The sequence below is a fragment of the Trifolium pratense genome, linkage group LG1 (assembly GCF_020283565.1).
Source record: "Trifolium pratense cultivar HEN17-A07 linkage group LG1, ARS_RC_1.1, whole genome shotgun sequence".
NCBI lineage: Eukaryota > Viridiplantae > Streptophyta > Magnoliopsida > Fabales > Fabaceae > Trifolium > Trifolium pratense.
Genome location: NC_060059.1, coordinates 6,238,390 through 6,258,402, shown reverse-complemented (window position 1 = coordinate 6,258,402; position 20,013 = coordinate 6,238,390). Strand labels below are relative to the sequence as shown.

At 32.2% G+C, this 20,013-nt stretch overlaps 4 protein-coding genes across 6 annotated transcripts; all 4 read right to left on the bottom strand.

Annotated features, from left to right (window-relative positions):
* Positions 1-2,159: 2,159 nt before the first annotated feature.
* On the bottom strand, positions 2,160-3,618 carry LOC123902670. Of its 2 annotated transcripts, none has more exons than XM_045952451.1 (5): positions 3,178-3,618; positions 2,740-3,084; positions 2,572-2,630; positions 2,330-2,450; positions 2,160-2,246 (listed from the first exon to the last, which is right to left on the bottom strand). In XM_045952451.1, exons 1-4 carry the CDS (start codon positions 3,339-3,341, stop codon positions 2,413-2,415), a joined length of 606 nt encoding a protein of 201 aa, XP_045808407.1. In that variant the 5' UTR covers positions 3,342-3,618; the 3' UTR covers positions 2,160-2,246; positions 2,330-2,412. The 2 variants fall into 2 exon arrangements, with proteins under 2 accessions (XP_045808407.1, XP_045808408.1); XM_045952452.1 differs by having other exon boundaries at positions 2,163-2,246; positions 2,333-2,450.
* Positions 3,619-4,189: 571 nt separating this feature from the next.
* LOC123902669 (uncharacterized protein DDB_G0283697-like) lies at positions 4,190-7,710 on the bottom strand. Its single transcript, XM_045952450.1, has 7 exons — positions 7,534-7,710; positions 7,191-7,427; positions 6,662-6,889; positions 6,132-6,431; positions 5,674-5,940; positions 4,685-5,338; positions 4,190-4,573 (listed from the first exon to the last, which is right to left on the bottom strand). Exons 1-7 carry the CDS (start codon positions 7,610-7,612, stop codon positions 4,416-4,418), a joined length of 1,923 nt encoding a protein of 640 aa, XP_045808406.1. The 5' UTR covers positions 7,613-7,710; the 3' UTR covers positions 4,190-4,415.
* A 1,280-nt stretch (positions 7,711-8,990) lies between these two features.
* Positions 8,991-11,857, bottom strand: LOC123902668 (low-temperature-induced 65 kDa protein-like). Of its 2 annotated transcripts, none has more exons than XM_045952449.1 (6): positions 11,726-11,857; positions 11,398-11,637; positions 10,682-11,026; positions 10,387-10,575; positions 9,373-10,206; positions 8,991-9,284 (listed from the first exon to the last, which is right to left on the bottom strand). In XM_045952449.1, the coding sequence occupies exons 1-6, from the start codon at positions 11,802-11,804 to the stop codon at positions 9,196-9,198; spliced, it is 1,776 nt and encodes a 591-aa protein (XP_045808405.1). In that variant the 5' UTR covers positions 11,805-11,857; the 3' UTR covers positions 8,991-9,195. The 2 variants fall into 2 exon arrangements, with proteins under 2 accessions (XP_045808405.1, XP_045808404.1); XM_045952448.1 differs by having other exon boundaries at positions 9,373-10,224; positions 11,726-11,856.
* A 1,303-nt stretch (positions 11,858-13,160) lies between these two features.
* Positions 13,161-17,963, bottom strand: LOC123902667 (intracellular protein transport protein USO1). Its single transcript, XM_045952446.1, has 8 exons — positions 17,535-17,963; positions 17,072-17,272; positions 16,848-16,970; positions 16,627-16,664; positions 16,429-16,528; positions 14,446-16,218; positions 13,943-13,986; positions 13,161-13,789 (listed from the first exon to the last, which is right to left on the bottom strand). Exons 1-8 carry the CDS (start codon positions 17,601-17,603, stop codon positions 13,594-13,596), a joined length of 2,544 nt encoding a protein of 847 aa, XP_045808402.1. The 5' UTR covers positions 17,604-17,963; the 3' UTR covers positions 13,161-13,593.
* Positions 17,964-20,013: the final 2,050 nt, after the last annotated feature.

Genomic DNA, 20,013 nt, shown 5'->3' with positions numbered 1-20,013 from the left:
TAAAAAGAAACAAAGTTATTGATTTCCTAAAATAACATCCAATATTAATAATAACAATTAATCAATATAACAAAATAAAAATCAATCAATCAAGAAAACAAAACAAATAAAAAATAAACAACATAACAGATGGGAAAAAAAAATTACACGTTAAATTGGTACAAAAACAAAAAAAAGTTATGTTAAAGAATTTTGAGAGTGGTATATGTATGATGATTATTGAACAATATAGCAAATCGTTTTTTGTGAGTGATATACATTGAAGAAATTTTTGATCTGACGCAAGTTATAATTGATTGAAAAGTATATATAATCCATTCCACTTGTAAGAGAATAAACTCTGTAAAATTATGTTAGAGGTTTATAATTATATGTATGGACTATATAACAAGTTATAAGAGAAGAACATATTTTGAACCGATGAGTTCCGACGGCAATAGGGAAAAAAAGTCTATGGGAGAGCAGGAACAATCTCAGGGTTTGGAGTGGGATTATTTGAGGAGTGTAGTATTTATACTTTCAACTAAAAAGTCTCACGAAATCCATTCCATAACAAAATCAATCAAAATCGGTAGACTTTTGAATACCAATGGACATTTTATAAATGACAAGAAATCTCAATTGAATACCAACAGATTTCATTGCCCTGAAAAAAAAATCATGATTGTCTTAATTGAATACCACAAGATTTACTGAACTTTTGTAAAAGTCTTGATTGAATACCACAAGATTTTTTTTATAATAAAAAAGTCTTTTAAAATCCTTTGAAATCTCAATTCAATACATCCCCCTTATTAAGAATTGGATACAGTATATTTTTCTAAAATAAAAATGATATTTTTCACTAGATAAGAAAATGAATTGGGGACTAATTTGTCATTAATATGAAAATGTTAGCGATTAATTTTGGTTTTATTTTTATTAAGGCCTGAATTGTTCTCTCCGAAATTTGTGATGATCAAATGGATGTTTGTGATTTTTAAACATTTTTAAAAAATAAAATAAAATCAAAAGAATATATTAATATTAATCACTAGATAAGTAGATGTGCCTAATAAGAAAAAAAATACAAAATGTTCAAAGACTAAAAAAAGAAAAAATGTATAAACAATGTCAATTATCGGCCGCTAAATCCCAAACAATTTAAAGGGTTAGTTAGACCACTACAAATTGATCCACAATCAAGATACAATCTTCACCCTACCAAATATCAAACATAGCTTCAACCAAAGACTCTTTGTGAGCAAATAAACTATTATTTCTTTTTTCCAAAGATTCCAACAACATACCAACCAAATTATTTTTAAACGGGACCGGACATCATAAAAAAAAAACCATAGAAATTACAAAATATAATTGTAAACAACGTTGGCTAAAGGATAAAAACATCTAACCAACTTAAATTTTACTCCATGGAGAAATCACAATCTAAATATAAGTTATAGGAATGTACATCACATTTTAGCAATATATGTGCACACAAAAAATAGATATGAAAACACCAAAATATCACCATGACAAATACTACAAACTTATATGAAAACACATTTTAGCATGTAGTATTGAATTTCACTATTGATTATTTAAAATAAAAAGGCATAGTACAATCATGAAAATAGCCTATGTATGTAATAGTTGAAGTTGTGCATTGTGGCCTAAATCATATACAAGTTGAAGCCTAAGCATAGCTCCTATTGTAACAAAAGAAAAACATAATTTTTCTCATTCTAATGTAGAATTCCTGCACCACCACTGCGAGTAGGAGTCGATTCAACTTCAATTTCACATTGAGGATTAGAAATTCTTGCAAATAGGAAAAGTATTGATGCAAGTTGCATCATTTGGAATAGTTTTGGCTGCCAAACAATTCAGAACAAGATATTCGCGGCTTTGCCATCGATAAATAAGGCAATGAAGGCAATGTTCTGTCACATACAAATGAATAGAGATCAATAATGAACATCAACTTTATAATCTCATGAAACACAAAAATTAACATATCAAACCTGGAAATCAGTAATGCTTCTGTTTCTTCGAGCTCAGATTTTGTTTCAGCTGTACTGTCCTTTCTACTATATATATTTTTGCACCCTTGACATTTACAACTTGGGGAGCAACCAACACCATCCTTAAAATAAAACCACTCATTATAATTCATATTATAAATGAAACTAAAATTTACATGACATATTGCAATTACATCCTCTTTTCTGTAGCTTTGAAGCTGGATTTTCGTTGCGGACCTCCTACAAGAAGAATATCATTAATATAGGATCAAATCCAAAAGTAAAAAAAATAAGTTTGAGTTGAGGAAATCAGAACTTCTTACAACTTTAGGATAATTTTTCCTGCGATGCAGAACTGTATCTTCATTATCTCCATTATTCAAGCAGTCTTTACATGAGCAATGTCCTATGCAGTAGACTCCAGCAGAAAAGCACTCACAATAACTGAAAAATCGATATAAATGAAGGTAAATCAAAACTTACAATAGTAGCTTAATCTTTGTGCCATAACGGCATAACTCACTCAAAAAAAGGAGCATGTTTTGTAACTTAGGCTTTCAAACACCTTGATTTTCTACATTTACAGCTTCTGCATTTCCTTCGCCAGTTAGATCCGACCATTTCCTGCAAAGTCGAACGTTGGTATTAGTCTGATGAATAAATTTTAAAAATAACATAATAATCGAATAAAGATTATCAAGTATAGGAATCACTAATCAACAACTACACTTTCCTCTTCCATTTGGGTTCCATTTCATGTTCTGAACCAGAATAAACTAGACCAATTGAATCTTTACTCTCCACTTTCGACGTCCTTTTAATGTTTTGATTCAATAGTTTATTCATTAGGTCATTAAATTGCACTCTACTCTTCAGGTCGGGGGTACTCCGACAGAAATCTTCACCAGGAATGTGAAGTGATGACTTGGTGAAATCTTCAGTCTCGGATGGCTCAAATATCTTTCCATTGGTGCAGGGACCGGAGATAGGTGATGTCCTTGCCTTGCATAAAGTTGTATATATTTTATTTACATCTTCAGACGAAACTTCAGGCTTTGATGTGTTCAAAATGTAATTCCTAGAAATTAATAATAGAGTTGTCAAAGAAATAGAAACATCAATTATTAATGTAATTCACAATCATCAACGATAAACAGGAAAAATATTTTACAAGTGCCTCATGAGGACTATGTAATCCTCGTAAATGGTCGCATATGGTGATACGAGAAGAGAATAATCCAGGCCAAGTGAGTTCAACGTCCGAGTGGTAACAGACTTTTTGGTCTTTAAAGGAGATAGACTATTGAGGTACTCAAACAACGACTTATCCTGCATATAGGCAATATGAAAAAACTAAATGGAGTAAGGGAAAATTCCATGCACGCACACAACGGGAAAAATCATCTACTAATGCAATAAGAATATCATGGAAGTTAATCATATCTAATGCCTACTTTCAAGTTTCAACATTACAATTTATAAATATGCAAGTTAAATATGCGGACAAAAAGTTGTGTTGTGGTTTAGTGATGGACAAAAAATTCTATTTTGTCCTGTCCATTGCCGCCCAGTTTGTCCAGTTCCTGAAACAGTTTTACAATCAAACACAGTACAACTAGAGTTGTCATGTCCAGTCCCTTATTTTTTTAGCATATCAAACCGACCTCCGAACACTTTTTTTTCTATATTTTAATGGGGAATAAGATTGCCAGGAAATTATTTCCAAGAATAAATTTATTAAACTAGAAACAAATAAGCTTGGATCAAGAAAGTATAGATAGGAAAGGAGAAAACATCTTAAAACAAAACATGAGTATTGCGATAAAAATAAAAGTAAAAGAATGCAAAAATAAAATAAAAAATACTAGCACTAAATAGGATAAAAGAAATTCAAAGACTTTCTTGCTTCGGAAGTAATTTTCTTCTGTTCCTATGATATTTGCAATCTCAGATTCTAATTCTTTGATCCGTTGCTCAAGACACTTGATATGGTGATGCAGCATATCTACATGCTAAAATGTATAGGCACACAAGAATGTACCCAAAAAAAAAAATATGCACACAAGAAACTATAAATTTTGTTTTTGCAACATACCAGAAAATAGATATGAAAACACATTTTAGCATGTAGTATTAAATTTCACTATTGATTATTTAAAATAAAAAGGCATAGTACAATCATATATGAAAACATTCTTTGTAATTCAACAATAGCATATAGTAACTTCCACATACAGCCATACAAATTTAACTTATACAGAACCATGAACAACTATCTACTTACAAGTAACATAATCACTTATTGTCAAGAAAGAAAAAAATAACAGAATCACTTCAATAATTTATTATGCTATAGAGAAATTTGTTCTGGTAACTTGCTCTTCAATTGAATTACCATTGTATCCATTCTTAATCCACAACTTTGACAACTTGTTCCACTTCTGCAACAGAATCTTTTTTATTTGATATGTCTTCAGCACTAATTCCTGTACCTAAAGCATCAAAATTGACAATTTCTTCAACAGAATCTTTTTTCTTTGATATGTCTTCAGTACTATTTCCTGCACCTATAAAAACATCAAAATCAGAATCATATCATAGAAACACAGTAACATTTTGCATAATCATATAATATAAACATAGTAACATATTGCAAAATCTACTGCAAAAAGAATTACCTTGTGGTGATTGATTCTCCTCAGGTTTAACAAACCAAGATCCATAATAATCCTTAACCCTGTCAACCATACCTTTTCCTGGACTATTCACATTGCTCTCTTCAAACAACACTTTCTCTGGCTTCTCAACCTCACTATCCAATTTTCCATCCTCTTTTTTGTCATCATTTTTTGTTTCAGCTCCATCATTATTACTACCAGTGGTAGTTCCATCATTACCGAGATTAGAAGCTTCATAACTTTCAGGAAGGAGAGTTTTATCAGCTGTTTCTGCAGATGAGATTTCAGTTTCATCTATGTAAGTTTTGTGTTTTGGTTGTGTCTCCGCGGATTCTTCATAATCTGGTTGATTTTCAACAGTGTTTGTGTTTGTGTTGAAAGTTTCTTCAGTTTCTGAGGGAATTTCATGGTTTCTATTGATATCTGTGGATACTTTTTCTTGAGGATATTCATTCTGAGTTTCTGTTACATCAGACAGGCGTGACACAAACTGATCATGGCTTACATCAGTGAATTTCTGAGGGTATTCAGTGTCAGCAGCAGAAGCAGATGGCTGGATTTTTTGTTCTGTGATAGGTTTTGGTTCATCATCATGCACATTCAATCTCTCAAGAGATTCTTCAACTGGTGTAATGTCTTTTATTTCATTACTTTCTGTAAGCCAACACACGTAAAAGTATTAATCACTATGTAAATAAATTGTCATAGTCATGAGGAGCTAACAAGAATAAATTTCACATTTTATCTTAACACCAAAAATTGATTGAATCACAGTGTAAAACAAAATGAATGAGTATTGACTTGTATTATTTTAATTGAATCTATATACACCGTTGGTGTAAAGGTTTTTTTTATACTGCCAATCATTCATAAGCATTAGATCGTTACAACTATTTGACTTCAATCGTAATTATCTCTAAATTCAGATATATAATTGGTTATGATTTGTTGACGGTGAATGAAAGTTAAAGTCTTAAACAAAATGTTACCTTGATCTTGAGAATCTTCCACCAAAATATCATCGTCTCGAATGATATGTGTGGGGACTGTTTCCCGAGGATGTTCGTTCTCAGTTGTTGTTGCATCAGAGAAGTGTGGCACAGACTGATCATGGCTTCCAGCAGCAGGAGGGTATTCGGTGTCAGCAACCGATGGCTGGATTGTTGTTTCTGTGCTAGGTTTTAGCTCATCATCATGCACATTTATTCTCTCAAGAGATTCTTCAAGTTGTGTAATGTCTTTTATTCCATCACTTCCTATAAGCCAACATACATGAAAGTATTAATCTCGATGTAAATTTCTAAGGTAAGTATCATCGGAAGCCACTATGTAAACCTAAAATCTCGTACATAATACCTAAACAACTTACCATTAGACCAAATATCGTGGCTAAAATCAAAAGAAACACTTTTATGCCAAAACATTAAGGTATAATTTGAAAACAAACCTGCACTATTTGGATCAGTATGATTGATTTGATAATTAGGAAGAGTATGTTCCTCAGTTCTAATTCCTTGTTTTGTAGGATATTCCTCCAAGACTGTTACTGGCTTCGCCTTGTATTGCTCAGGCGTATCTTCCACAGGAAATGTTTTGGCCTGGTCATTCTCTTCAACTGGTGTATCATGGTATGGTTCTTCTCCCTTAACTTTTGTACCTTCAAAATCAATTCCTGAATTTCCTAAATTTCCATCTTTCTCAAATTCAGGTGTAGGTGTAGCATTTTTAATATCTTCACTGTCATAAACTGTACAACATCCAAACATATACAAAAATTCAGAATTCTTTTTATATTGAAACAAAAAGTTTGTAAAAAATTTTAAGTATCTAAAACTAGCCCCTACACTTTAGATTGAAGACGTGTCTGACAGACTGACACCAAAACGTATAATTGGATTCAATTCAATTAAAAAATCAACACAATTAAGTACTCATTTAATCAAATTCTGCATTAAATCTTCCAATTGACCTACTAACCTTCCCCACTTGGATCAGTGTCTTTGGTTTGATAATTGGGAAGTGTATATGCCTCAGGTCTACTTCCTTTCTCTTGAGAATCTTCTTCTTCCGAAACTATTGACCTCTCTAAATTGGCCTCACGCTGCTCTTGCTTTTCTTCTGCAGCCTTGTCAGTGGCATTTTTTTGATTGATTGCAGTGGTTAAGGAAGCACCTCCAACTAGTGGATTATAATGAGGTTTTTCACCTATGTTTTGTAGAAATTGTTAAAAAATAAGTATTTAAAATCTATCTAACACCGACATTTTAGATTGAAGACCTGACTGATGTGTGCGCCAGACATGACACCAACACATATAGTTACATTCAATTACTTCCATTTTCTCAAATTAGTATAGTGTCAACATGTCAGTGTCGTGTCTGATGTGTGTCACTGATTCAAAGTCTAAAACAAAATGCCAAATTCTACTTCACAAGAGAACATGGAATGTATTAGTCCCTGAATTCTAGAACAATCTTAATTGCAAATAATGTAGAAAAGAACATACTTGGTACTTGATGAACTTGTGGGTCTTGAACAATTTCTTTATCCTCCTCCTCCTCCTCCTCCAAGTCACCATCATCATCAGGAGTATCAGTATGCTGAATTTCATTGCTATTTCCATTACCATGATCAAGTTGCTTCTTAATACTGTCCCTAACTTTCCTAGCCTTTGCCTTCACCCTAGTCATAACAGATTTCTTCTCAGGCTCAGTATGTTCATCTGGTCCATGTGTCAGTGTCACTGCATCATCCAAAATAGATTAAAAAAAAGTAGAAAAAATTGTTACAAACTTAAAAACTTCAACACTTGCTTCAAACTAAATGTGATTCATATGATATAATCATACCTGGATATGGTTCAATGTTTTGTGAGTTTTGTTCATCATTCTCCTCTTGCACATGACTATGAACAACTGTTGAATCCATGATTGTAAAGTATAATTGTAAGTTTGAAAGAAACAGAAGAAAAGAAACTGTTATAATGTAATAGAACAAAAGCTTTCACTTTATAGAGAAACAAAACAAACATGAAACTGTGTCACAACTTTGCATTTGATATCATGGAGACACGTGTCACATAACCGACGTATAACTATAATTTAACAGTTGTTGAGTTTTGTTTATGACACGTGGAGTCTTATAATTGGTTGTCTATGTCGATCAGCAGACAAACTGTTCCTGTGGTGTGTGTGGAAAGAGGTACTACTAACCGAGTAAGGACAGTGACTCAACAACAAGGGTCCTTCCTTTATGGTGATATCCACTAATAGTAATAATTATGAATTTATGGTGATAATATTCTTTTATGACTTTGGATAATAATTATAAGTTTATTTTAGGGGTGTCTACCGACATTAGAAATTGTTATTGGTTGTTTCAAGTTATTCTGTGTGTCACTTTCAAAATAATCTTGCAGTTAGAAAAGTGTATGACTCAAGTTCAAATTCGACACATTTGAACTTGAATCATACAATTGCGATGTGTCGAATTTGAACTTGAATGAAAATATTAAGTCTAACAATATTGACATTATTACTAATTTTTCTTTTCTTGACGACGACACTATTACTAGTTGAGTTAGGCCTATTAAAAAGAGTACTATAATTCAAATTCTATAAAATAATTTTTCAGAAAGAGTGCTATAATAATGAAAAAGAGAAAAAATCTGAAAATAATGAAGAACGATCACTTCATCACCATCAAATTCCCCAATTTTACGAAGATTAAAAATATCTTTTATCCTTAAATAATCTTATCCTGCTGTTGTGTAGTTGACTATATTGAATTACTGAAAATGATAAACTGGATCTAAAATCTAAAACATGCATTACAAATTTTAAAAATAGATTAAATTTTTATTTTTTTTAATGGCTAAAAATAGATTAAGATGATTAGGGTGTGGATAAATAAATATTTCAATAGAGGGTCTTCTCCATACATGAACATGACCAAAACCACCTAAAATGAGATCTACCATCTTTTCTAAAATAGAGGATGCCTAAACTTTCTTTTTAATGGTTGAATTTGGGATCTTGTATTATCTTGTGTAGCTTACTCAACCATTGTACAGTGGAACAAAGAGTGATGAATGGTTTGCAAACTATATTAAAAAATATCAAAAGTGATGTGGTAAGTGTTAAATTTGGAGGTCATAGAAATTTGGCCTTGTGACTTTAAGTGAAGCTTTATTAAAAAATGTAATTATCCTTATTACTTAATTAATAATTACTTAATTTGATCGCTAATCAATTAATATTTAAGACTAACAATTAATAATTAGCTAATATAATTAAATAAAGATATATTCCCAAATAATAATATTATTGACACAATAATTAAATAAAATATTCCAACAATACAAAGTTACAAACATAATAGCTTCCACATGATTCATCAATCCACCATGAACAAACTATCTAATTACAAATAATAACAGGATAATCACTTCACAAATATATATATATATAGAAAACTTTATTCAGGTAACTAAAACTTGTTCTTCAATTGGATTACTCTTGTTTTCCTCCTTCATCCACAACTTGTTCCACTTCTCCAACAGATTTTTTATTCTCTGATAAATCTTCACCACTTCCTCCACCTATAACAAAACCATCAAAATTAGAATCATATCATATCATATATATTATAAGACAACATTTTGCAAAATCAACTAGAAAAATTATTACCTTGTGGTGATTTTACAAACCAAGAGCCAACAACATCCTTAACCTTGCCAACTACACCTTTTCCTTGACTATTCACATTGCTATCTTCAAACACTTTCTCAGACTTCTCAACTTCACTATCCACTTTTCCATCCTCTTTCTTCAGTGGATCTTCTTTCCCTTTATGCAAAGCTTCTGAAATCACCTCAGAAAGTGCCTTATCTTCTTCACTAGGCTTTAGCTTCTCAGCCAAGTAATCCTTCACAGTGACCCCTTTGTCCCCATTTTTTGTTTCACTTCCATCATTAGTTCCATAAACTTTGGATTTCACTGCATTTCCTACCTCAGCAACCTTTCCATAAACTGGAGTCAATTTCTCAGTAAGAGAATAACCAATGTTCTTTCCATTCTCACTTTTTTGTTCATCACCTTTCTCATCAATACCAAGCTTAGAAACTTCATCATCTTCAGGACGGATAGTTGTATCAACTTCTTCTGCAGGTTGTGAGATTTCAATTTCATCTGTGTAACTTTTGTGCTTTGGTTGTGTCTTCACTGATTCTTCATAACCAGGTTGTATATCAGCAGTGGTTGTGATGTTGTTGAAAGGTTCTCTAGTTTCTGAGGGAATTTCAAAGTCTCTATTGATATCAGTGGATGCTGTTTCTTGAGGATATTCATTCTGAGTTTTTGTTGCATCGGAGAGGTCCGGCACAAACTGATCATGACTGACAACAGCAGCAGGAGGGTATTCATTGTCAGCAGCAACAGATGGCTGGAATTTTTGTTCTGTGGTAGGTTTTGACTCATCATGCACATTCAATCTCTCAAGAGATTCCTCAAGTGGTGTAATGCCTTTTACTTCATCACTTCCTGTAAGCCAACACATGAAAAGTATTATGTACAAATCACACAATTATGTGCTGATTTTATCAAACTGAGCATTAAATGTCTTCAAATTTTACACTGATATATTGATAGGTACGTAATGAAGAGTTCAAAAAATCTGAAAATGCGTTCAATTGACATACGCACCTTCCTCATTTGGATGAGTGTCTTTGGTTTGATCATCAAGAAGAGTATATGCCTCAGGAGGGTATTTAATATCAGCAACAGATGACTGGATTTTTGGTTCTTTGGTAAGTTTTGGTTCATCATCATGCACATTTATTCTCTCAAGAGATTCTTCAAGTGGTTTAATATTGTCTTTGATTTCATCATTTTCTGTAAGCCAACACACATGAAAAGTATTAATCTCAATGGAAAATAAATTGTTCAATCAAACGCCACGCTTTTATGCCAAAATTGAGGGTAAAATTTGAAAACAAACCTGCACCACTTGGATCAGTATGATTGATTTGATAATTTGGAAGAGTATATTCCTCAGTTTTAATTCCTTGTTTTTGAGGATATTCCTCAAAGACTATTGCTGGCTTCTCCAAATTGGCCTTGTATTGCTCTGGCTTCTCTTCCACAGGAAATGTTTTGGCCTGGTCATTGGCTATGTTTTGATTGATTTCAGTGATCAAAGAATCGCCTTCAACTGGTGTATCATGATATGGTTCTTCTCCCTTAACTTTTGTACCTTCAATATCAATTCCTGAATTTCCTAAATTTTCAACTTTCTCAGATTCAGGTGTAGATGTAGGACTTTTAACATCTTCACTGTCATAAACTGTACACATCAAAACATATATGATCAAAAAGTTTCAAAATTCTTTTGATATTGAAACAAAAGTTTGTAGAATTTATTTAAAATAAGTATTTAAAACCTATGTAATCCCAACCCTTTAGATTGAAGACGTTTCTAGTGTCTCTCACACAGACACTACACCGACACATATGATTACAATTAGTTACTTCCATTTCTCAAATTAGTATCAGTGTCAACATGTCAGTATTGTGTTTGATGTCTGTTTCATTGATTCATGAAACTAAATGACAGATTCTATTTCATAAGTGAACATGGAATCAATGTACTACTAGTCCTTGAATCTTAGTATAATCTAATAGAAATAAATTGAAATAATGTAGGGAAGAACATACTTGGTACTTGATTAAGTTCTCGGTCTTGAACAATTTCTTTATCATCATCCAAGTCACCATCATCATCATCAGGAGTATGCTGAATTTGATTGTTATGTCCATTACCATTATCAAGTACTTGTTGACCATGCTTCTTAATTGTGTCCTTAATTTTCTTAGCCTTTGCCTTCACCTTATTCAGAACAGACTTCTTCTCATGATCAGAAGATTGGTTCTCTTCTACGCCATGTGTCAGTGTAACTGCATCCAATGTAGATTAAATAAAAGTTGAAAAATTGTTTCAAACATAAGAAACTTCAAAGTATATTATATATATAATCATACGTACCTTGTTGTGATTCAATGTTATGTGAGTTTTGTTCCTCGTTCTCATCTTGCACATGGCTATGAACAATTCTTGAATCCATGATTGTAAATTTGTAATAAACAGAAGAAAGAAACTGGTTTGATAGAGAAGAACAAGCTTCTGTTTTATATATAGGGGGAAAAAAGCATGAAACATGTCACAGTTTTGAATTTAAAAAATATGGAGACACGTGTCATATAACCGACATATAATTATCATTTGACACCTGTTAAGTATATTTGTGTACGTGGAGTCCTAGAATTGGCTGTCTTTGTCATAAGACAAAACTGCTCCTGTACAGTGAGTATGCATGTATAGATGAAACCGTACAAGTGTCTTTGGTTCTTTGGAAAGAGAGAAAAACATAAGTGGTACTCTATCATTATTTTAATGGCTCCTTTAATTATTTGACAACTGATGATAAGTATGATATTAATATGGTAATACAAGTGTCTAGTTTGGTTCTTTTTCTTTAATGATGGAAATAATTTAGAACTAGTTTTTGATTGCCAAATGGTAGGCTAAGGGAAGAGAACAGAAATTCAAGAATTAAGTAGAAGAACTTTGCAACTATTTTGTGTTACTTTTCAAATAAATAATGTTGCAGTTAGAAAAATGTTACTTTTCAAGACTCCTAACTTTGGAATTGGAGGGACCAACCTTGCTGCATTTGTTTTTATAAGTAAACTATTGGAACAGTTTAGATAATCTTGCCAAGCTGTGGTTTGTGACTAGGTAAAAACTTAGTTTAATGTTAAACTATTCAAAACAACTTTTTATACGTTAAAGAAAATAACTTAAGAGAAGCTAGATCATAAAACATGTAACTGTGTTGGCTTGAAACTTTGGAATGTGCTCCTTTATAAGCCCTAAGAGAAATGATAACAGAGATGACATCCTAACATGTTCATTAGCCTATACAAACCCTATTGCTTCTAGTCCATGCTATTCTTCATATTGTTACTTTTGTATTCAGCCATCAGTTTGAGCCTTTTAGGCAACCACAAAATCTAGTGATGCGCGAGCAACTTGTCAGACGACAATCGATAGCGTAAGCCTTCAAGAATAGTTCTTTGATCCCTCTAAATTTCTTTATGGAAATGGTTTGTTGGAACTCTTTTTGTAAAATATGCAATATGAAGAAATGAATATACAGATTACAACATAAGTTAGAGAAATTCTTTCTGCCCCCTCATTTGCTTTCGCCAGCATACCAGTTGTTTGTACATTTTCAATATTTTGTCAAATGTGACTAAATTTTTTTTACATATTTGTATTAGTGATTTACCAAGAACCAAACATCTTTTAAAACTAGTTTTTTGTATGTGATATCAAAAACTAGTCTTTTGTACAACATAAAAATGGGAACTGCTAAAATTGGCTTCTAATGATAGCTTTTCGGAAGAAAAAACTATAGTATACCAAGGTAACTTCAGAGTTTCCTGTATATTTTATTTTCAGACTACATAGTCTGTTTTCTTTCTCTTTATTCTGTCCACATTCTAATTCAATACATTTTTTTAAGCATCATATGTTACATTTCATACCAAAAATGTAAAACTAATGCTAAACCATTGGCTACATGTGGCCCACATGAGGCTCCAACATCATGCCTGGTTACCTTGCCAATGTATTGCACAAACCGAAAAATTGGACCGTGCAGGCAGCGCAGCAAATTTCGGATGATGTTTAAGAAAAACTGTTAGTTGATGTACATAATAAATAGGTCACAACAAAAGTGCAAAAAGTACAGGTTAAATTTGGTTCCAACATCCTGGTAATCATGATATATTACTTCCTTTGTAACCCCTGTATATGTTTGGTATGAAACACAACACCTGCAAAGAATTCTAGTTCTTCTTACCATTCTTGAGATTCCGGACAGTCATAACAAGTTGTTGTCTTTCTCCCTCTACCTCTGCAAATTTCAGACTTATCTCAGAATATCTTTCTTCCATTTCTTTCAGTTCAGTTTCCATATTGGTGTTCCTTTCCTTTAGGACTGCAACTTCATTCAATAATTCCTTTGTAAGGCGTTCACCATCACTGTCATGTTAGGAGACAAAAAATAATACAAGTTAGTACTTGGATGAGATGTGAGACATAACTACAAAAATGACATTGTGAATGGTATGAGGGTTCATGATTCTGTTCAACGGAACTATGGATTTAGATGGAAAGAAATGAATCTGATTTTACCTTCCTCCAGACTTGCTAATAGCAGTGCTTGCAGCATCCATTCCCTATTCATGTTACAAATATCAAAAGTGTGAGTTATTCCGGGACATCAATATCAAATAATTTGTGCAAAGCAACACTAAAGTCAAAGATTGATCAAATATTTCTTTTAGCACAATTTATATATTATCATCACTCTCACTCAGTACAGTGGAATTTAATAAGAAGAATCACACTGTGAGAACTGAGAAGTACTACAAAGTTGTTTAGTTCAAAGGTTTTCTATCCAACATAAAAAAAAGCTCATTATATATCTATAAAAGTGTGAATATTATATATCATTAGAAACTGAACTCTTTGGATTCTAACACTATTGTTAATTTCCTTTTTGTTGTGAGTCATGACTTAGGCACGTTACATAATAAACTCATCAGTGTGATGCTACCTTTTAACCTGTCCTAATATGCGACGTCAATAAGTATGTTCTTAATGTCTGATAAGAAGTATGGTACCCGAGCTATTACCTTATGCATTTCTGATTTTGACTTCTTAACATTTGCCTTAGAAGCCTCACTGTCTCTTGAGGTCAAATTCATATGCATAGCTGCACCTCGTCCTTTGTTAATCTTGAGCTTCTTTTCCATAGCACTTAATTCTGCTTCTTTTTTCTTAAGCTCTCCTTCTAATTGAGATATATGTTTCTTCATATTTTCTTTGTCCTCTTGTTCTTTCTTCAAACTTTGTTTAATTTCATTGTGTTGGATCTCAAGCATTTGAATTTGCTTTGAAAATGTAGCATCCTTTTCATCCCTGTGCCTCAGTGCATCCTCAAGTTCTTTAGACTTCGCTTCTAGTTCTTGCGACATCTGTTCAATTGTTTTTTCTTTTGTACTTATTTGTTTCAAGAGCTCTTCCGCTTTCGATTCATGTTGATCTGATATAAGCCTGAGCTCTTGATTGCATTTCTGGAGCATTTCTTCCATAAGCCTGTTGTGGTCCCGCAACTCATCAGCTTCTGCAGCTGCTTTTGTGATCATCTTTTCATTCTCTTCAACTTTGCGTGACATTTCAACAGAAAGTAATTTATATTCCTCCTGAAGACGCTCAGATGCCATAGCATTATTGTGCCTCGTCTTTCTCAATGACTCTTCTGCTTGAATGGCCCGTTCTTCCTGCTCAGATTTTGCACTTTGCATTGCATGGAGATCATCTTCGAATTTATCTGCCTGTAATTTCAGTTCTTTCTCCAAAGCCTTAACTTGATTTTCAAGTTCCTTGATGGAGACCGAAGACGATGAAAATTCATCTTCCTGCATCTCTATCTTTTCTTCTAGTCTCTTTACCTGGGATTCAAGTTGTTGTATTGTAACTAAAGAAGCTGAGTGTTCATTCTGCAACCTGATGTGTTGTGCTTCATCTTTCTTTAATCTCAAAGAGATATCCGCATTTTCATTCTTAAGAAGATCATACTCCAAAGTGAGCTCCTTTATAAGCTCGCTTAGCTCCTCACGTTGATTATTACATTTCTCTATTTCGCTATTCTGCTCTGCAATCTTCTGCCGCAAAAGATCTAAAACTGTGTCATCTTCATGCTCTTTGGAAGATAGATCACATATTTCTTTATTCTTTTGTTCTAACATTGTTTCAAGGTCTGTGACAGCCAAAAGAAGTTCAGAGTTTGAGTTGTGTGTTTTCTGCAGTTGCAATTGAAGATCGGCACTCATTTCTTTTTCATAAACAAGCTCTTCCTTTATTGCCTCTAACTGAAGCCTAGCATTTTCAACATCAGACTCCAAGGGTTTAGAGGTTTTGGTCTCATTATAGTTATTATTGAAGTTCTGTTGGGATTTGAGTTGCTCATATTTAGTTTTGAACGAATCTCTCTCATCTCTGAGACCATTGATTTGTCTCGATAAATTCTGTCCCCGGATGCTTTCTTTTTCTACCTGCTTCCGAAGCGCTTGTAACTCTAGTTCAGATAGTTCTGCCTGCCTCTTCAGAGAAACAATTTCGCTTTTGAGATTTTCAGTGGCGTTGCCTGAAGGCTCTTGTAATCTTTCTCTTGGACTGTTTGTCCAGTCACCTAAACTTCCATCTGATGCTGAACCCACGGACCAGCCTGTATTTGACCTCTTATGCACTTGGTTTTGTGTTGCATTGGCTTCAACTGTTCCTCTTGAAGGCATTGAGTCCTGTCTGAAGCTATAAGGGTCATCCCATGAAGCTACTGCAGGACTGATGCCGTTAGATGCATTCTGTTCAGAATACACAGATCTACTCTTCGCCAAGTTCCCGTTCTATAAGTTAACAATAAAAACTAATGTCAATATAATTTTATAAAATGGTTATTTTTAAAAAAACTTATCATAAGAAGTTTCTGTTTAGAAAAATGGCAACAATTTTAACAGTTAAGTACTTATGTCGGTGGATAAGCTCAAATAAGTCAATTCAAACAGACTCTAAATAGAATTGCTCGCTATTTATAAATATATCTTAATAGACCTTACTTCTTCAAGATTGAAGCTTCCATCTGTACTGCCATAGCTCAGTTGGTGTTTCAAGCTTCCATCATCATAAATTCCTTCAGCTCCATTATCTTCCCCATTTCTGCAAATTGGATATAATTTTTAGCGCATATAGGAGAAAAGTCAAAGGAAAAAAATTGCACTGGTTAAATTAACTGGTATGTTATGGTTCATTTTCACCTTTCAGCAGTATATCCTTCCACATTCTGAATAGTTACCTGTTTCAACAATTCTTATGTGAGAAGTTATGAAGTCAATAAGAGATTAATTTTGAAACACCGTCAGTGTAAAATGAATATACTATCAACCAATCAAAAATCACATTGTGTATGACTTTTAAAGTAGATAAGATTAAAATCAAATACCATATATAAGAGAGATATATTGTACTAGTTACTAACATGTAAAACTACGCCGGAATTGGCAAACTTCAACGGCAGAGAAACAGTAATCGGTTCAGTTTCTGCTAAAAAATCAGCAAAATCAATTGAAGCTTCTCCCAAATAGCCAGATTTTGAAGAACCCTACAAGGATCCATAAAAAAGATTTAGACTTTCCAACTAACATAACCTTTACTTAGGTATAGAACAAAACAATATATAGAATAGCAGCTACAATTTCTTACAGTTGCAACAATGAAATGGTAGATTTTCTCATGGAGAATTCCTGATTTTGAATCCCTAACAAGTTTAACCGATTCGAAAATCGGATTCTCCCATAAACAAGTTCCATCTTGTACAGCAGTTTTCTCTAGTTTCACAGTTGGTTTCCCAACATCATCTGGCACCAAAGATACCATCAATGCAGACTTTTTCATCTTTGGAACCTAACCAAACATAGATTCAAAAAACAAAAAAAAAACACAACAAGATCAGAGTATCAGACACTATCCGCAGACACTATACATATGTTTTTTTTTACAACATTATAAAAACAAACATGTGTAAATTTCAAACATCCTAGGAAACATGTTTTTTTTATCATACAACAAACAATTAAGCCAAACCCCATTTTCAGATTCAGTTTCATATGACTAAAAAAATAATCTTTATGGCTAAAAAAATTATCTTTCTATGTTTTCATCATACCTGAGTTGCTTGAAAATCCAATTTGAATACAGCTTTGATCTTGTTTTTCTTGCTCCATGACTTGAACATGTTTTGAGGATGATGATAAATATGAAAATGCTATGTTTTGTAACTTATGTTATGTCTATATGTTGATTTTGGAAAAACTGAATTTTTTTTTGTGACTGAGTCGGTTTAATGAGTGAAGAATGAGGTGTCAAGATTTTCTGAATGCCAAGAGTCTTCTGAAGTCATTCCTGATTTCTTGGTTGATTGAGATGCTGAACTTGTATGATTAGCAAACTATTATTAAAAAAAAAAAAAAAAAAAAAAAGAATAAAGAAAGTAAGTTTGATATATTTGAAGAAGGTTCTTAAGCATGGTTTTATTAGTATTAACAAAAGGTTAATCAAGTAAATCACGGCTGAATTGCATTATAATCTACTTTTTGTTTATAACAAGGAAAGGGAAAATGGATTATATAATTTGTGATGTTTTTGTTGTAGTGTATTGATGACCGTTGGATTTAGATCTGACGGTTTATAGAATATGTAAAATTTTGATTTTAGTGAAAATTTAAACTATTAAACTTGAAAAATTTGTAAACCATCGTGATCAAAGGGTTATCGATGTGTTGACCCTCCCGATTATAGTTGTAAGGGATTAAAATGTGGTCTTTCCGGTCAAGTTCAATGACAATTAACACTAAATCAACTAACGATTTGTGAGATAGTCGAATTTTGATTAAGACAAAAGAAGTAGGTAAAAAGAATCTAAATGGAAACATTAACCCAACAAAGTAATGTATGAATATTTCCTAAATAAAAAAAAAGTGACGTATGAATGTAAATTTAATCTTATTAACTTTTTTATATTAAAGAGGTAGGAGGTTTTTGACAACAAAATAAAATAAAAACAGATAAGAATAAACATCAAATTGGAAACGATTTAACTTTAACCCAACAAAGTAATGTATGAATGTAAATCAGATTTTGGTTAAATAAGGTAAAAATATAATGCAGTTACTATTTTATTTTTTTTAAGCAACAGTTACTATGTTTTGAATATTTCAATGTTTGTATTAAAATTGAATATATTATATTTATAAATAAATCGGTGAAAATATATTTCACTTTCATTATCTCAAATTTTATATATGAAATACAAAATATCATATTTTGATCTAATTAATCGAATTTGTTGTGATTGTTGTGACTAGAAAAAAAATATTCTAGACAGTCTAACGACAAAATTCACAAATATTAAATATTTATAAAATTAACGGAGTGTATTTTGAATGCACTAAACATGGATAGATGTTAATTGAGGTAAACAAAGTTTTATTAAATAATTTTTCTTTTTCTGTTTTAAAACTCCAAGAATTTTTTTATTACTGTTATGTTACCCTATTATTAAACCAAAGATCTATCTTGAAATGGGGACTGAGAGCAGCTTGAGATGAGAACTCAGTGATGGGAATATCAACCCAAGTTTGGAATAGAAGTTTAAATGAGTAGCTAGATTGTAACATTTTGAACTTGTAGCATTTAAAATAGGTAGGAGAATGACATTTTATTTTGACCAAATTTACCAATGAAAATAAGTATTTCAATTAGTAAGGTAAAAAGAGAGAGAGCAATGTCCATGTGCTTCTGGGCTGTCTTTGATAAGCAACAACCCACCAAAACATAAATGTTGCACCTTTCTGCTGCAAAGGACATGATGAATAAAGTTTAATCACAAATAATCCCGCTTAAATGAGATAGCATAGGTCTCTTCTACTTTAATCAAAGGTTTGGTTATTGGTTTCGGCATGTAGTAGCATTAAAATTCTTAGTGAAAATTTTTCGTCCATTTAGATTTTACAAGACTCGAATTAATCTCTGCAGTTACGTGCAGTTGATACGTAGTTTATGCGACAAAAAAAAAGTAATCACAAATGAGTTGTAAATGCAAAGGTTGGGTTGGTCCCCCACCAATATATTCAGCCATCTTTTCAACATACTAGTATGTATCTTGAAATTGCAATAAGCAATTTAAAAACAAAATATTATTCTTATAAAAATACGACAATTCAATAAACTGTTTTAAACAATGAAAATAAAATTAGGCAATTGTGTACACAGCATTCAGCACATGCCACTGTCGGCGCCCAACCAGATCATTCACTATTGAAATTATGCATATATAGTAATATAAAATAATTAGTATTAAATTATTAATAGAATCATTTTGGCTACGGTTTATTTGAAACTTATAACATAAGCACTTATCATGATAAGCATTTATTTATAAACTGATTTCATAAGTTATATCGAAGATCTTATGAAAATAAGCTGGAAAAAAATTTATAATAAAATGTCATAAGTTGTTTTCATGATTTCTCAAAAATAGTATGGCAAAACTTATATTAATAGACAGTAAATAAACTCAAATAATTCGAACAACCCCTAATAATTTATATGAAATTAACGCATCAACTCATTGATTATATAGTGGT

What these genes read in the sequence shown, in the direction of transcription:
- LOC123902667 (XM_045952446.1), bottom strand. Translation starts at nt 17,603, where the DNA reads ATGTTCAAGTCATGGAGCAAGAAAAACAAGATCAAAGCTGTATTCAAA. An exon ending in TGGATTTTCAAGCAACTCAG is followed by an intron (nt 17,273 to 17,534) that starts GTATGATGAAAA and finishes ATGTTTGGTTAG; the next exon opens with GTTCCAAAGATGAAAAAGTC. An exon ending in ATTCCGGCGTAGTTTTACAT is followed by an intron (nt 16,665 to 16,847) that starts GTTAGTAACTAG and finishes TTGTTGAAACAG; the next exon opens with GTAACTATTCAGAATGTGGA.
- LOC123902670 (XM_045952451.1), bottom strand. Translation starts at nt 3,341, where the DNA reads ATGCAGGATAAGTCGTTGTTTGAGTACCTCAATAGTCTATCTCCTTTA. An exon ending in ATAGTCCTCATGAGGCACTT is followed by an intron (nt 3,085 to 3,177) that starts GTAAAATATTTT and finishes ATTAATTTCTAG; the next exon opens with GAATTACATTTTGAACACAT. An exon ending in ATGGAACCCAAATGGAAGAG is followed by an intron (nt 2,631 to 2,739) that starts GAAAGTGTAGTT and finishes TCGACTTTGCAG; the next exon opens with GAAATGGTCGGATCTAACTG.
- LOC123902668 (XM_045952448.1), bottom strand. Translation starts at nt 11,804, where the DNA reads ATGGATTCAAGAATTGTTCATAGCCATGTGCAAGATGAGAACGAGGAA. An exon ending in TACTGATCCAAGTGGTGCAG is followed by an intron (nt 10,576 to 10,681) that starts GTTTGTTTTCAA and finishes GTTGGCTTACAG; the next exon opens with AAAATGATGAAATCAAAGAC. An exon ending in GTTTGTAAAATCACCACAAG is followed by an intron (nt 9,285 to 9,372) that starts GTAATAATTTTT and finishes GTTTTGTTATAG; the next exon opens with GTGGAGGAAGTGGTGAAGAT.
- LOC123902669 (XM_045952450.1), bottom strand. Translation starts at nt 7,612, where the DNA reads ATGGATTCAACAGTTGTTCATAGTCATGTGCAAGAGGAGAATGATGAA. An exon ending in AAACATTGAACCATATCCAG is followed by an intron (nt 7,428 to 7,533) that starts GTATGATTATAT and finishes TGGATGATGCAG; the next exon opens with TGACACTGACACATGGACCA. An exon ending in GGAAGATTCTCAAGATCAAG is followed by an intron (nt 5,339 to 5,673) that starts GTAACATTTTGT and finishes GTTGGCTTACAG; the next exon opens with AAAGTAATGAAATAAAAGAC.